Here is a 17,461-nt window from a genome sequence, read left to right as displayed (position 1 = left end):
AAAAAGGCACTCTTTAGGCTAAAATGGCCAAATATGAAGTTAATTTGTTCATAAATCCATATTCAGGCACCAGCATGGGTAGATGATCATGGGCCATCCCCTATCAAATTATTGAGTGGGATTTATCCCTCAAACCCCGGATCTTAGCCTATGTTCACATAATGCGATTCCGTCATCAGCTATGTTTCCTTAAGTTCTGAGACAGTACAACTTACTGGTAGCAAGGAAGGATGTGGCGTTGGAGCTTGCGGAGCGTGCACTGTGATGATATCATCTGCAGATCCCGACACCAAAGATATACAGTAAGATGTTATTCATAACTCAATGCTATTCCAGTTGATATCCATACACCCTCTATGGATGACATACCCTAATCATTCACACGGGGAGAGTAAATTTTAAATGGGGTTATTATTATCAAACATCGAATTAAAAAGATTAGTTTGCGTCTGACGTCAGAGCACAGGCGCAACGTGATTGGTTACTGACCTGCGCAGTACGGCATTTCCGTGTAGTTGACAGGACGTCATACACAAACTAGTCTTTTTAATTTGGTCTTGAATTATACATGACTCCATTTGAAATCTATAGCCCCTTAAAAGGTTATGTCTTCCATATTTGTCTTATTTTTGTTCGAATCATCAATATTTTCGAACCAGTTTCGGTATTGCCTGGGCCCAGGTCTACCCAACATGCCCAAGGAGGAAGATAATGTCAGAGCTTTCCCATTTCCCATTTCTGTTTAGAGGACTTTTGATGTTAATGACCTTTTTTTGACATATTTTGATGTGCATTTATGATTTAAAGCAATGTAAGACCCAAGCTAATCTATTTCATATTCAACACAGCGAAACTTATTTTCGACGAAGTGAACTAGCGGGCGGACACCACGCCTTTAACTACTGGCACGATAATAGCATGCAATGAATTTTGTAATCTTATCTCCCCAGTCATGTGGCAGTGAACGCTTGTCTGTATCCTGTATGTGCCGTCCACGGGAAGGCGGTTACTACCGTAGAAGGCATTGGCAGTACTAGGACTAAGCTACATGCGGTACAGGTAAGATCGACAAACATTCATAATTATTTTTTTACCGCAGACAAAAATGTTTCTCACGAAACATGCAAAAGCCATGGAACCGAGTTCGAAGCCCTTGTTATTTTGACATTTCAATACCGCATTAGGAAACGAATTTAGAGAAAACCTTCTGTTAATAAAATACTATGCTGAGCCACCAGCCTGTGTGGCTCACGCTCCAGTAATTTCAGATGATTGAGCTCAGTAATACATCAAAGAATGTCTTCCAATTCATGAAAACAAATAGATAATCAGCTTATCGGATTAAAAGCTTAGAGGGAAGGTCTTGCTGCTCAGCGAGTGTTTGTAATTATCAGAAGGTTTTCTCCAAATTCATTCTCTAATGGACAGTCGGAGTTCAAATAATAATGCACTGACCAATAAGTGACCTATGTAAAAAAGTTTTAAAAAAAACTTATTTGAAAATTATCACGCAAACAGCATGTCACAGTTAAAAGCCTTTTTTTCTCCAGGAACGTCTAGCTAAAGCCCATGGCTCGCAGTGCGGATTCTGCACTCCTGGTATGGTGATGTCGATGTATACGTTGCTACGCAACCATCCCAAACCCACCAATCAGCAACTCTTACGGGCAGTGGAAGGAAACCTATGTAGATGTACCGGATATAGACCAATATTGGATGCCTTCAAAACGTTCACAAAGGTAAGACATTTCTAACAGGGTTTCCAGTCAACTGACAAGACAATTGACATCCTAAAATATAGTAACGGTGTCCCCTGGAGTTAATACCACCGCTGCTTCATACCATAAAGCTGACCCAAACTGTAGTGGTGGTGGGTACAAACTCATCCAAACCTTCTCGTGAAATTCTTCTTGCTTTTCGTTTCATTTTCACAAAATACCATTTTCTTCTCATTTCGTTTAATTCTTTGTTCATCCTTTGATGATTCATTTGAAAAAGCAAAATATATATATATTTGAAGACAGAATTAAAAAGACTAATATGCGTATGACGTCCTGTCAACCAGACCAAAAATGCCGTACTGCGCAGGTCAGCAACCAATCACGTCGCGCCTTTGCCCTGACGTCAGACGCAAACTAGTCTATTTAATTCAGTCTTCAATTATAATGAGTGAGAAGTGTTATTGACAAATTGAGTTAATTGAACCAAATATCTTTTCAGGAATCGTGTGGCGAAAATTGTCAGTGTGTCAATGGTCTGACCAACGGCAGTACATCTCCAGTTCGTGAGCGGGTAAGTTTTGGTCATCCAGTATAAAATCATCCACCCAGTAAACACAAAACGTTTCCGACATTATTCCCAAAAGGTTAGAAAAGGTTGCCAGAAAACGTTTGAATGTCGGGTTATAGCAAGGCTATATAAAGGGTATAAAATGTTGTAATAACATTCAAAAATCCTCCGTTCATTGAAAACATACTGCAAAATATTCTAACATAATGTTATTTAAAAGTGTTGACAAATATTTGGAAAACAATTTTGCAAAAAATATTTTACAATAACATTTGGACAACATTTTAAAAATATTGTTATAGTGTGTTTTCATACAAAACGTTTTAAAAACGTTTTCATGACCTTATAACCCGATATTTATACGTTTTTACCAATACCAAAGCCCAAAATACAACCGATTTAAAACGTTTTTAAAACGTTTTTGTTTGTTGGGCAATATCAGGAAGCGTGTGAATTGCGGTTGGTTGTACATATGGGTGAATTGATCCCTATGGGGTGTATGTGGATGTGTGTTAGACCATTGTACTCAGAGATGTAAGCCAGCTTTCTTGGTGGGGACGGGGGCAAAATAAATTATTCCCAGTTGTGCATCATTTTGGCCCGATATTCATCGGTGGCGGATGAGTATACCGTTTATCTGTTTTACAAAGATTTTGTTTAAAAACTCCCGGGGAAATTCCTGAGCGTGGCGCACGAAAATTTGAGATTTTACACTATAAGCGTGGCCCATGATTGGTGTAAAACGGGAAAGGCAGAAGGTACAACAAGTAGTTTTGGGGCCCTTTTTTTTGTTGCTTTTTTTCCTTCCCTATCTTTCGCTTTTTCTCCTTTTCATTATTTCCTTTTTCTTTGCCTTCCCGATTTTCTCTTTTGAAATGTTTGAAATTTGTCAGGGGGCACTCTGCAACCCCAACCCAACTGGCTACGCCACTGTTTGTTCTTGATGTACTTAATTTGAAAAATACTTAACAATCTTTACAATAGTAAAGAACGTTGCTGTTATTTCAATACAACAATTTGAACATATATAAAATTTACATTAACAAACTATACGCAACTTTAGTGTATACATGTTGAGGGGCCAAGTGGACTTACGGTCTTCTTGCGCTCAGGTCTTCACATTATACCGGGCATAAAAAAAGTCTGGGAAAATTCCTGCGCATAGCGCGCACAAATTTGGAACTTTACACTTAGTGTGGCTCATGATTGGTGTAAAACGGGAAACACAGTAGATTTGGGGTACTTCTTGCCGTTTTTTCTTCCCAAACGTTACCTTTTTTCTCCTTTCCCTTTTTCATTTTTCTTTGCCTTCCCGACTTTCTCTTTTGACATGTTTGAATTTTGTCAGGGGGCACTCTGCAATCCCAACCCAACTGGCTACGCCACTCCTTGTACTTGATGTACTTAATTTAGAAAATACTTTACAATCTTTACAATAGTTATGAACGTTGACTGTTGTTTCAATACAACAATTCAAGGTAGGACAAATTGAGTAAATTGTGCCAAATCTCTTTTCAGGAATTCAATGGTGATGATTATCAGCGCATGAATGGTCTTACCAACGGCAGTATACCTCAAGTTAATGAGCGGGTAAGCTTTGGTCATCCAGCATAATTTATAGTCGACTATATAGTCGAGGAAAATATAACTGTCTGGACAAAAGGAAACACAAAATGTATAGTTTGCAATATCTACGGAATCTTTCAAGGTTACATAAACTGCACATAATATATAGGGTTGTTGAACTTGAACCCATGATCATGATTCTAGAATAAGATGGCTTTACAGATATAGCAAACTATTCTTATTTGCATTACTTTATAAAGGCGAATAATTTGCTACTATTTGTATTCACTTTGGAACATTTTTAAAATCTGACCCACGGTCACTGTTATAAATACCCTTTGGCACGGCCATCGACATTTTTATCCTTGGGACAAGAGGAACAACATATAATGTTAAAATTTGATTAAAGCATTTCAAAAATATAACCCCTTCTTGTGACCTTTGACCTCAATTTGCTCAACAGTTCCCGATCTTCTCTTTTGATATGTTTGAAATTAGTCAGGGGGCACTCTGCAACCTCAACCCAACTGGCTACGCCACTGTTTGTACATGATGTACTTAATTTGAAAAATACTTTACAATCTTTACAATAGTAAAGAACATTGCTGTTGTTTCAATACAACAATTCAAGGTAGGACAAATTGAGTAAATTGTGCCAAATCTCTTTTCAGGAATTGAATGGTGGTAATTATCAGTGCATGAATGGTCTTACCAACGGCAGTACATCGCCAGTTTATGAGCGGGTAAGTTTTGGTCATCCAGCATAATTTATAGTAGACTATATAGCCGAGGAAAATTTATCCGTCTGCACAAAAGGAAATACAAAATGTATAGTTTGCAATATCTACGGAATCTTCCAAGGTTACGTAAACTGCATATTATGATAATATATATGGTTGTTGAACTTGTACCCATGATTCTAGAATAAGATGGTTTCTCAGATATAGCAAACTACAGTTTGATCAGCTCGTATTCGGCGGGCCTTATAACATCGCGGATTGATATCGATATATTTTCTTTCAAGAATTGTCTTGTGACAACTCGTCACAAGTATCGAAATTTATTAATTAAATAATTTGGATATTTGATTTAAGACGCAATCTTTATAACAGTAAAGAACGCTGCTGTTGTTTCATTACAATAATTCAAGGTAGAACAAATTGAGTAAATTGTGCCAAATTTCTTTGCAGGGATCGTGTGGTGAGAATTGCCAGTGCGTCAATGGTGGTACCAATGGCAGTGTATCTGCAGATCAAGAGCGGGTAAGTTAGTCATCCAATAGTAGATTACGATTGTTGAGAACCACAAAGCCGTAATTCACAAAGGTCTGTTCTAAAACATCAGCATAAAGTTGACAACTTTTCTAAGATATCCCAGATTTTAAAAATTTATTCTGTACCGTTTAAAATCATACTTAACAAGGATAGCTCCCCTCTTTGGTTTCCAAAGAGCAATATTTCCTCCGGAATTCCTAGCTATTTCTTTTCTTTTCTATTGAATTTTACCATGTTTAATAAACTGTATCTTCTATAGTGCCCTGACGACTTTATGCTCATTTTGTGGGAGCAGGTCATTCTGAGTTAAGGCTTTCTCGTTCTCAACCCTCGATTAGTAGATGGGCCTTAATCTAGTAAAAATACTGTTATATTGACGTTAGACCCAAATACAGAAGATAAAATTCAAACAGAATATTTTTTATCACTAAAAACTAACAATCACCAAGCGGAATATAAAATAACTTCAAAGAGATCTGACTGAGAGCAAAGAACTGCAAATAAACGGTATTATTATTCTTATACAAGTCCCGGATACTAGTATCAGTTGTGCCCAGTCGTTTGAAACTTATAAGCATTCGTATCAACAAACCTCCTCTGCGTGTGAATAGAATGTTTCCACCATGATGTGACATTCTTGCTATAACCGTTCACAGATAAAACAACATAGTTACAAGAAACATTATTTGATGCATTCGCACCAATATGTACATCGCGCCAATCAATCCGGGTTCAATGTACAAGTGATGTATATCTTATTGCATAAGCATTGGATTAATGGGTAACCCTGAAAATAGGGACCCAAAATGTGTAGTAACTTATTACAACTTAGTTTAACTTTAAAACTATTAGGTGTACGAACCCAGGTTTGTGTATTGGTGTATTTCTTTTTTTTTCTCATTCATTTGACACCCCTAGATGTCAAACTAGACAACATTGACCACCATTATAGATCCACCATGACACCCTTGACCAACCATATTTTATAACATCTCTTGGCCCACCATGGCAACCCTTAATCCACCATAACACCCATTGCCCCTCCTGAACCCCCTTATCGTGGCACTTGAGAACCAAGGATCCAAAATCATAAGTGTTCTCATTTATTTGACACCACCCTGGGGGTCATACTAGACACCATTGACCCACCATAAAACCATTTGACCCACCATGACACCCACTGACCAAACATATTAGCCTTTGACTCACCACATGACCCACCATCACACTCCTGGATGAACCATGATACCCCTTGACACCCCTTGCCTCACCATGACGCCCCATGACCCACCATGACACCCATTGACCTAAAATATTTGGCATCATGAGAAACCAGAACTACACAAAATTGATATAAAGGGCGTTGGCTCTAAAAATGTTTTATCTTGTTATGTAAATCAGACAATTTCAAGCTCTGTGGCTTTAATGCTAGATCTCGGAGCTTGTTCCTTTGTTATGCTAAATCATTTCCCTATTTTCTGTGCACAAGGTTGTTCTTATACAGGTGAACGTGAAAAGAGTCTTCCGCACGAGTATAACGTGCGAAGTAAATATCGCATTATAGTTTGTTCAGCTCGTAATCGGCGGGCCTTATTAACATCGCGGATTAATATCAACATATTTTATTTTCAAAATTGTCTTGTGACATCTCGTCAGAAGTGTTACAAATTGTTAATTGAAGTCCTATACAGACAGATCAACTATATCAATCTTAACGTGGGTCTATATACTTTTCGGCGTTGGAGTAAGAGCCTAATAATTCTCGCCGATTACGAGTTGACTCAAGAAATGTAATGATGTGCAAATGGGGGAGGGCAAAGATTTTTCAGCAGGTCGGAAGGGTGGCAAGCAATAACTGATATTTTCAAATAACTATAATGACGTATAAGTGACGTATATTTTATTTCTTAAGCATTGAAGAATTGGGTAACCCTGAAAATAGGGACCGAGAGGCGAACAGGCAATTGCCGAAGCCTGAAGTAGTAGTCAAATACTTATTATTATCCCCTTGGGGTCCGCTAAATGGTGAGACGTAAGCAAGGACCATGCTAGATCCCGTGAATGGTTAGGCCTGCCCTGAGGTAGGCCTTACCGGGCTTTGTTATTAATAATTTTGTTAATTATAATGGTCAATGGAAATAACCCTGGGATTGCATGGGCCTACACATATGTTTTGAGAATAGGCCTATGACTATGATTTCTAATTTCTCGACCCAAAGACGGCGTTGCTCAGAGCAAAATTTTATGATTTGATATTCCTTCTGTGTGTAGACGTGTCATCGGGGCCGGGTGGTGTAGCGGTTTAGGTGTGTGGTGTGCAGGTGTGTGCATGTTTTTATTTTCTCTTTTTTAAAGAGCAGCGTGGAAATTAGTTTATCGGCTCTATCCAGGCTGCAGTTTTCCAATGGATATCACATGCATCACCTGACACCTACGCCTACGGACTGACCTGGGTAGTTGTTATCTCCATAATGGTGCATTGTGGAAAAGAAAAACGGTTAACAAGATCACCGTGGAAGAAATCTTGTGGTTGCCTGCTCCGCAGCCGAAGGATGATGATGGGGACAGGAATACTTTTGATTGACGCATAAGTATTAGAAATGTTTTCATTTCCCCACGGTTGTTTGATGGCATGTGAAACTGAGTCATATTTTAAAAAGTTGAACAATGATGGCGCTATTTATCTTAAATCTTGTTTGCATCTTTTCAAGAGGTAGACACTTGTATAATGGTATTAGAACATCAGCAAAAAGACTAACAAATGACAAGTGAATTTTCAAAAAAACTTTTTATCATGAAATGTAAGGTATAACTCATAATATATGGCTAATTCAAATTTAAAATATATGTAAATAGCGCCCTCAATTTGCAACCAAATGTACAGTTTATAGAATAAAAATCACCGCAAAAAGCAGAATAATTTGATATAGAAATGAAAATATATGTTTAAAATTGCTGCAAAATATATGTGTATGTACAGTTTATTAGTGTGATAGCTGTTGGTATTATTCAGGTCTAGAATTGAACGTTATATTATGTTTTGTAAGAAAATTAATAAATGATCACATCAAACAACCGTGCCCATTCCCTCTTTTAAAAAGCAGCATGGAAATTAATTTATCGGCTCTACCCAGACTACAGTTTTCCAATGGATACTAGTAGCACATGAGCATGTATATCACCCAACACCTAGGCCTATGGTCAACGCATAAGTATTAGAAATAAGCATTATTTCAGATATTTTGGCATAGGGCCAAAAGACGTGTCATCTGCAATGACCACGCATGTTCAATTCAATCAGTGTGGCAAATAACAATGACCACGCACAGTACAGGCTGTAATCAGAAAAATTTGTCTAAAAAACACTATTTTCTCTGAAAATAATGAAATTTGATATTTTTTATATTACACACTATCATCGCTGTAATATTTGTTTAGATGAAATTGTCATAAATATTTGAATTACTTTATCCAGGATTTTCTTCAATTCTCCATGTTCGGTTCAAAAGTGAACATTAAATACACTAATCATGCTAATTAATACTAATATATAACACTAATAAATAAATAAACATTTATACACTGAAAGATAACTGTTTGTTATAATTGCAAACCTAATTGAAAAAGACTAGTTTGCGTGTGACGTGAGGGCAAAGGCGCGACGTGATTGGTTGCTGATCTGTGCAGTACACCATTTTTGGTCTGGTTGACAGGACGTAAACTAGTCTTTTATAGACGTCGTTCATTATTAACTGATCGCTGGATTCTGTAAGTAACAAATCATATTAATTTCTTCGCAGATAACAAATGGCCTTGACACTCTTGAACTATTCACTAAGTATGACCCATCTCAAGACATCATATTCCCTCCTGAATTATTGGTAAGTAAACAAATGCAATCTGAAATATACTACAAGGGTCATTCAAAAAGTTTTACCTCCATCATCACATCTCTGTTATCGTAAGCCCCAGGATATTGAAATTACCCATTGTATATACTCTTTAATCTCGGCTACAAAATAAAAGTTATTTGCTGTAAATATGATTTTTGGTTGTTTTAGATATGTTGGTTAAACCGATAACAGATTTGGTACGTCGGAAACGGTTAAAAACTGAAGCCAAAAGTTCATCATCATTTTGTCGCTTCGGATAATCTCCATAAAATATTTTTAAGATAAAGTTGTCCAACTGCTCACTCAGGATAAATATGTTGTTCCTATTTTGAACTCCCTGACATGTCTTGGGACTTCAAAAACCAAATAAAACACGTTTTGTATGTGAAGAAAACGGCGATGGGTTCAACAGACACACAAATGTTAAATTTGCCACATTTCAACCAGACCACGTTTAAGGTTAATTTGTAATTACGCCCTTATTTTAAGCAGTGGATGCATCTTTATGAATGACCCTCGTATATCGTCCAGTATCCATCGTCCCAGCATTTTCCAAACTTCTAGATCATGTACACCGGATTCATATCATTCATCAACAAACACAATATCCTGACTAACTCACAAAATGGTTTTCGTAATAAGCACACAACGAATGCTCCTTTTTAACACAAATCAATGAAGCAAACAAAATGAGTTATTCCAGTTTAAATCCATACACGCCCTATGGAATACATTAATCTTGCACACAGGAAGTGTGAATTTTAGAGGGGTTACCTGAATGGGTGACTTCATTTAAAATATGTGAGATATTTAGGTCATGTCTTCCATAGGCGGTGTTTGGATTTCAACTGGAGAAGCCCAACAGACATCTTTCTTGATCTGTCCAAAGCATTCGACACCATCAACCACGACGTACGACATAACTTGAACTATATATTATAGTATCTGACTACCCAAGCACTGCACTTTAATGGTATAAAAAAGCTCAAGCATCGCCATCAAAATTCACACCAACTCCATTCCCACTTGACATCGCATGATAAAATTTAGTCGTCTTGCGGAGTTCCTCAAGGATCCATTTTGGGAACCTATACAGATTTTCATTTATAATTTTTGCCGATCATACGTACTCGTTACACATACACTGTAAAATATCACTAACACTGAACTCACAAAACTTACAAAACGTTCATAAGCTTCCCTTAACCATGATAACATATAAAAAAAACTATCTTCATGGAATATTCACTCACGCACAGCATTCCTTGGTGTCTCAGTAGATAATAACTTCACGTGGATTCCGCACATTATCATCACTGTGACTAAGATCTATAGGTTAATACCTATTCATCTCAACTAAAATTTACTTCGATGCCTCTGTACCATGATCCGATCAATAGAACGGACAACAAAGGTCTAGAAAAGAACATAGTCCACTAAACAACTCCATCAGCTCATCATTGAAGCCCTCCTGATGAGGATGTGTTGTACACGTCAAAATATTGAGATAAATATGATATGCTAATGTTGAATGACATCAAATCAAGTGGATATCACTTCCGTAAATGACCGTTCTACTTTACATGTTTATCCATCACTTTGATTTGATGAATTCAACTACATTTTCTCATGATACCTATTACAGACTATCAAGGGCGGATTCCAGAAGACGTCTTGGTTTCGCAATGGTGATGTTGCTTGGTCTTCCATCGGTTGTCTTGAAGAGTTGCTGGAATTAAAATCAAAGTACCCTGGTGCTCCAATCATTGCTGGAAATACTGCTCTAGGTAACTAATGGTGCCTCAAATATTACATAAAACAAAACGTAAATCCCCTAAGTCTTTGCGAGTACACCTGAGATGTTGTCATTTCACGTCACGCCGACTTGCAATGAGCAGTAAGTGTGTTCGTTAAACGATGTGCACAACGGAGTGACACGTACTGACGTCAAATGACGACATCTCAGGTGTACTCGCAATGGCGTATAGGATTTTTCGCAAAGGTGAATCCGTTGGTACATGGTTGTGTCTTAATTCACCTTTTGTACATTGTCCATAATGCATCTTGGTTGTAGCTTGATGTATGACGTCACAAAAATGTTACTAATCATGCTAATTTGAACTCTTAAGGCAAATGCTCATATATAAAAAACGTTTTATACCATTTATACACCCTTTATATAGCCCGACATTAAAACATTTTCTGGCAACCTTAAGTTTCTAACCTTCAGCGAATGACGTCGAAAACATTTTGTGTTTGCTGGGCTGTTAGCGTATATTGACATTAATATCCACGTTGCCATTAAAAAACAACGTTGAACAGAGATTAAGGTTTTCACTGCTTTAACTTTGATGTAACCTTTCTCAAAATATCCATCACCTAGGTATTCAGAAGAAGTTTACAGGTGTTAGTCATCCGGTCATATTGGCACCCATTCATGTTCATGAGCTGCAGCAAATAAAGGTAACTGATGACGGTTTGGAAGTGGGCTCAATGGTAACTGTCAGCAAACTATTCGATGTATGCCTGGAACACGTTACGAAAATACCAGGTTAGTTCAGTTGATGCTATACAGAAATATACAATGATTTTGAACATCTATATGAGGGGAATGATGAAACATATAGAACGTATGAGCATTCTTAATCAAATATTTGTTTAATTATGTTTACATTGTCTTTCATGTACCACTTGCCTTATTTACGACAAATGCAAATTTACAGTAGACATTTAAAAAAAAAAGCATAAAATATGGAATAAAAGATTCTCAATACATTTTACGCATTCCACAATGAGTACAACGAACGAAGTGAAAAAGTTACGTCTTCACAGTAAAGCTTATATCCTTTTCTGCTTTCATTACCAATACTTATAGACGAGAAACGAAGAAGCATTGATGCCCTTCTGGAGATCTTGGCCAGGTTTGCTGGAGAGCAAATAAGGAATGTTGCGGTGAGTAAAGTTTCTATCCTTACGCTATTTACGCTTGTTTCCGTGGCTTGTTTTATGGAGCATTCTCAACCGTTCGTGTGTATATAATAAATATCGCAGGCGACGTAATAACGTATGTACGAATATTAATCAGATAATAATGTGTCTATTTTGCTCATAAAGCCAGTAATCCACTTTGTCGTTAAAATACACAGACAAAGAGTGGTTTAAAGCCTTTATGATTCTATGACCATGATCACTGTTCCTGTAGGTGAAATGGCGTCAAACGACCGACTACTGCAAGACAACTTTTGGGGCTAATGTTTTCAAAACGTACGCCAAATTAATAGGGTAATAAACAGTGGTCATTATGCTGCTACCGCGATAAACCAGTTACGAATCTATGTTTATGTTTATAAACACCGCAATGATCTCGTCTAGGTGCCCTTCACAAGTTACTTGCCTATTATGGGAGATTACCTTCACCCAGTAAGCGTGTTTATAGTGGGAGCAAATGTACGGTACAATAAACACCAGTCGTGGTCCTAGACGGCTTGTGCTCCTTCATCATTATGTTTAGTGATGAATGAGCACAAACCGGCTGGGAACGAGACTAGTATTATATACGAAATTTTTATTCAATAATGAACCAATACATAAATATACAAACAACATGATAATGAACAAGAGGGTGGTGCCTTACAAATATGCTTTGGAAGTGTATTCGGTATCCGTGGGCCAGAAACATGGAAAGATTGATCCCCAAGGCAGTGGTTTGTATAATGGAATGTGGAGTCTAGTCGGGAGTCTAGTACTATCAAGAGAGGAACGAAGCAGTCTGGTGTTAAGTGATGAATAAAGGTGAATATTTTCCTGCAAATTAGTTGGAGCTAACCCATGCACCCACTGAAATATGATGGTAAGAAGTTTAAACTTTATGCGTTCTTTAACGGAAGCCAATGAAGCTCAGTAAGATGAGAAGAAATATGATCACGTCGCTTTAAACCAGAAGTAAGACGGACGGCACGATTTTGGATGCGTTGAAGCTTGTTAAGATTTAGTTTCTGTAGTTCCAGTGAGAAGTGAATTTCCATAGTCCAGGCGAGAGCATCACAATAGACTTTCCAACGTACCGTAGAGTGTGTTCTGATAACGTGGTTATTATACACTTAAGCGATGTGCCCAAAACTCGGCTTGTACAGTATATTTACTATAAACCCCTGAGCACTACCTGCCGATCTAACATTGCCTCTGATTGGTCAATTACGTGATATCTTTACTTTAATCACCAATCAGAATGGAGCTTTGCAATTAATTCACCCCAATTTTTTTGTGTGGTGAAATCATTCTAACAATGTTGCTGATTGGTCCAATTGATCAATCGGCAGGTAGTTCTCATGGAGTTAACGGTTTATTCCTTTCATTTATACAAATAATATCTGTATTCTTCCAGACCATTGGCGGACACCTGAGAGCTGCGCAGCCGCATTCAGATCTCAACTCGTTCTTTCTTGCATCCAGATGCTCTGTCACATTAGCAGCACATAAAGGTACAAAAAGCTTTTTATGTTATCGAATAGCTGCATTCTATATTGTATGCACCCGACACCTGGCAGCTATTACAGGTGCGGCAAAAGTGATAGCTGCCCTATAGATATTTGACAATTCTTGTATTTTATATCGTACGAATATGACACCTGGCAACTACTGCAGATGGGTCTTTCGATATCTATATGAGGGTCATCCAAACATTCTACCCAAAGTTCTGCCTCAACTCATATAATTTCAGTTCTGCAAAATAGCTGCTTCTCAAATCATTGGATTATACACAGACAGGAGTTTCATCTACAAATGATATGAGATCAGACTTGATTACCTTTTCAGATTGTACATGCCACCAGAACCATAATAACAAATCAATACAGGGAAAACAATCCTATAACATGATGAAGAAAATTTTCCATACTACGATATTATATGTTTAAGTGTCAACAATAAAATTATTAAAGAGAGAAAATACTTTTGTCACGTAGCTTTAAAAGAAACTTATTGTGTGAACATTATTTTTTTTCTATTTGAAAGACAAAAATAGAGTTTTAAAAAATCTAAATTATTATTAATGTCCTTCAACGAAAAGCTAAACATAAATCATAACCTCTTGAACTGACAGAACAAAGCAGATGGGAAAGTACTTTTGAGGAACCAATATCATTATTGTCATCCTTAATAGAGTGCAGACGACAAGGTTTTTTTTTAATTCAAAAATTTCGAATTGTAAATTTTCATGACCATATTTGGAATCAGCATGAAAAATGCATTCAGATGAGTACAAACAAGCCCAGTATTGGTTCAGTGGTTCTTAAGATAGCTCTTGATATTTTGAGAAAATATCGCAAAACTTGTATACTTTTTATGTTGAAGCCAAGTTAAGTTAACTGAATATGTTAATTACTTTTTTTCTACGGAAGGAGTCAAAAGGACAAGGCCTTTGTCAGGAGACTTCTTTCCTTCAAGATGGAAGACAGATGTTGCAGCAGATGAAGTCATCGTCAATATCAGTATTCCATTCAATAAAAAGGTAATATTTGTCATGTTTGTTGTCACTTCACGCTGAACTTTTCCTACTTACAGCAGTTAGAAGATCTTAGCCATTTCCGTCGACAGCAATCAGTGGCATGACGTGTTGGTCTATTCGTTTGTGCTAACTTTCGAGAACCCTTTTTCAGAAAAAAATGCTGCATCGTTACGATACTAAATTTGTTAAAAGTTGTCATGGTTATTAGCTGCAACCACAATGTATAGCTATAAGACTCCTCTATCCAGTGATACCAAAATAAATATAAACATCCCCTACATAATGTCGCTATGACGTAATAATTTGAAAGCTTTACATAAAGCATCAATTATTTCTACTGCACTTACGGACTTGCACACTGCCCAGGATATGTGAACAGAATACAGAATGAAAGCATGCACGTGTCACGGTTGTTTAATGTGACCATTCATTATTTTTTCTAACAAAACATTATTATAATGATCAATTCTAGACATGAATAAATACCAAAAGCTGTCACACTAATAAACTGTATATACACATATATTTTGTAGCAACTTTTAACATAGATTTTCGTTTCTTGAGGGCGCTATTAACATATATTTTAAATTTAAAATTAGCCAAATAATATAAGCTATACCTTACATTTCATGATAAAAAGTTTTTTGAAAATTCCCTTGTCATTTGTTAGGGTGTTTGCTGATGTTTTCATACCATTTTACAAGTGTCTACCCCTTGTAAAGATGCAAACAAGATTTTAGATAAATAGCGCCATCATTGTTCAACTTTTCTTTAAAATGACTCAGTTTTACATACCATCAAACAGCCGTGGTATACATTCCGTTACATTTTGCTTTCGTGCTCTTTAATGTTTTATTACATTTCCACTAGGATGAGTACATCAATGTGTACAAAGTGTCACGAAGAAATCACGTGGATACAGCCATTGTCAATACAGCATTCAGACTTCAACTTGATGAGGATACCAAGACCATACAAGATATATGCCTTGTGTATGGAGGAGTGGCAGCCACAACTAAGATAGCTACAGTCACAGCCAATAGGCTCATTGGAAAGTAAGACATGGCTTTGTTTATTGCTATAATCTTATCATTTACGCAAATCATACATTTAAGGTTGAGGCCCTGTAATACCAGGCTTTAAATCAGACTATGAGACATCCTGATGTTAAGGTTATAGCCATAATCCATTAAACTTGTATGTGTAGTCTATTTGATTTGGGTATTGTTATCCAATCTACCATTAAATAAGCCAGAGGGTATTATTTTCTCAACCCACCCCCCCCCCCCCTTACACACCCTATACAATGTGCATGTATGCCATGAAAGCTAGTCACTGCTCTATTGTTTATGGCCCTACAGAGAAAGTAATTGTTTATTTAGTCAACCAGATAATCCAATAGCTTAACAAATATAGTTTGACAACTGTAACAATAGGACTGAAAGATTGGCTGGACTCACCACCCTGAATACAGCACTGATTTAAAGCCTGAAATTACAGGGCTTCAACCTCTAATGTCGATTTTATTTTACGATATATGAGCGAGCAAAAATTTGTCATTTTATGAAATAAAGGCGATGGGTCAAAATAACATGACTAATGGAGCATACTATCATGATTTATCTAGAAAATGGAATAAGGACATATTGGCTGAAGCTTATGATGGATTAGTAAAGGAGTTGGCCCTTGACCCCGGTGCCCCTGGAGGAATGGTGGAATATCGGCACTCTTTGATTTTGAGTTGCTTCTTCAAGTTTTATATCGATGTCGTGAAACAAGCTATGCCCAATGACCAACTTGAGGTTTGAATATTAAACGGTGCATGATAACTTCATGAGTAATTATAATAATGTAATCATTGATGATGGTGAAGATGATGATGTTGACAAAGATAGGAGGAGGAGATCCGGGAGGAGGAGGAGGACGACGGCGACGACGACGACGACGACGACGACGACGACGAGGATGATGATGATGATGATGATGATGATGATGATGATGATGTCGATGACGACGACGACGACGACGATGACGATGATGATGATGATGATGATGATGACGACAACGACGACGACGATGATGATGATGATGATGATGATGATGATGATGATGATGATGATAGATGATGATGATGATGATGATGATGATGATGATGATGATGATGATGATGATGATGATGACGATGACAACGAAGACTACAATACGACGATTTAGGTGGGTGCGTGTGGACTATCATTATTGTACAAACGCAAGTTTTCGCAAGATTAACACAATTTCTTAGCTTTGTATTTTCTTTTTCGACAGAATCCTGCAACCCTGAAAAGTGTTCTTCGAAATTTTGATGAAGAATTCCCCAGTGGATCACAAGTTTTCCAGGTAATCAAGAAGCTCATAAATTTCTTAACAGTGGTTGCAACTTAAAGTTTCACTGAATGATGCAAAGAAATGGGGGTATAAATCGATTATCTAAACTTTGGGATCTTTCACAAGTGAAAAGCACTTTTATTATTTTGGTTACTATAGTGATGCACTTACTTAAAGATAATATTAAATGTTTTATAATTATAATCAATTATTTTGAAGATAAACCCAATGTTCAGAATCTCGAGCCGATCAAATTATTACATTTTCAACGTATGTAATAACATTCTGCTTATTCTGATTATTTCATTATAGCCGGTACCAGATGACCAGCCCGCCATTGATCCAATCGGACGGCCAATAGTACACGCTGCGGCGTTGCAGCAGACGACGGGGAAGCCGAGTATATAGATGACATCCCACAACAAAAGGGTAAATGATCGTGAATTATTTAGGGCTAAGCGCAACACTGCCTTATCTCCATTTGTGACCTGGGGTCCATTTCACTAAACTTTTAACCCTTCGTAACTCAAGTAACCGTCCGTAAAGTTACGAATACCCATTACTAGACG

At 37.2% G+C, this 17,461-nt stretch overlaps 3 protein-coding genes across 3 annotated transcripts in view; all 3 read left to right on the top strand.

The window, feature by feature from the left end:
* Positions 1-264: 264 nt before the first annotated feature.
* Positions 265-7,577, top strand: LOC140164158 (xanthine dehydrogenase-like). The gene is made up of 8 exons (XM_072187401.1): positions 265-302; positions 951-1,059; positions 1,551-1,739; positions 2,221-2,292; positions 3,808-3,879; positions 4,527-4,598; positions 5,046-5,117; positions 7,485-7,577. Exons 1-8 carry the CDS (start codon positions 265-267, stop codon positions 7,575-7,577), a joined length of 717 nt encoding a protein of 238 aa, XP_072043502.1.
* Positions 7,578-8,911: 1,334 nt separating this feature from the next.
* Positions 8,912-17,300, top strand: LOC140164157 (xanthine dehydrogenase/oxidase-like; the record flags this gene model as incomplete). Its single annotated transcript, XM_072187400.1, has 10 exons — positions 8,912-9,010; positions 10,668-10,809; positions 11,406-11,573; positions 11,898-11,974; positions 13,407-13,503; positions 14,422-14,531; positions 15,399-15,583; positions 16,156-16,330; positions 16,833-16,904; positions 17,205-17,300. Coding segments are annotated over 10 exons (1,221 nt in total), but the record flags the coding sequence as incomplete, so codon positions are not given.
* LOC140165018 (xanthine dehydrogenase/oxidase-like) overlaps positions 15,403-17,461 on the top strand; it is a 30,002-nt gene continuing 27,943 nt past the window's right edge. Inside the window, exons 1-4 of the mRNA XM_072188430.1 lie at positions 15,403-15,583; positions 16,156-16,330; positions 16,833-16,904; positions 17,205-17,321. The gene's annotated coding sequence lies outside the window, so the exon portion shown is untranslated. The remainder of the gene's footprint in view (positions 15,584-16,155; positions 16,331-16,832; positions 16,905-17,204; positions 17,322-17,461) is intronic.

This window comes from Amphiura filiformis, chromosome 11 (assembly GCF_039555335.1).
Source record: "Amphiura filiformis chromosome 11, Afil_fr2py, whole genome shotgun sequence".
Classification (NCBI taxonomy): Eukaryota; Metazoa; Echinodermata; class Ophiuroidea; order Amphilepidida; family Amphiuridae; genus Amphiura; species Amphiura filiformis.
This window is presented reverse-complemented; position numbering and strand designations above follow the sequence as displayed.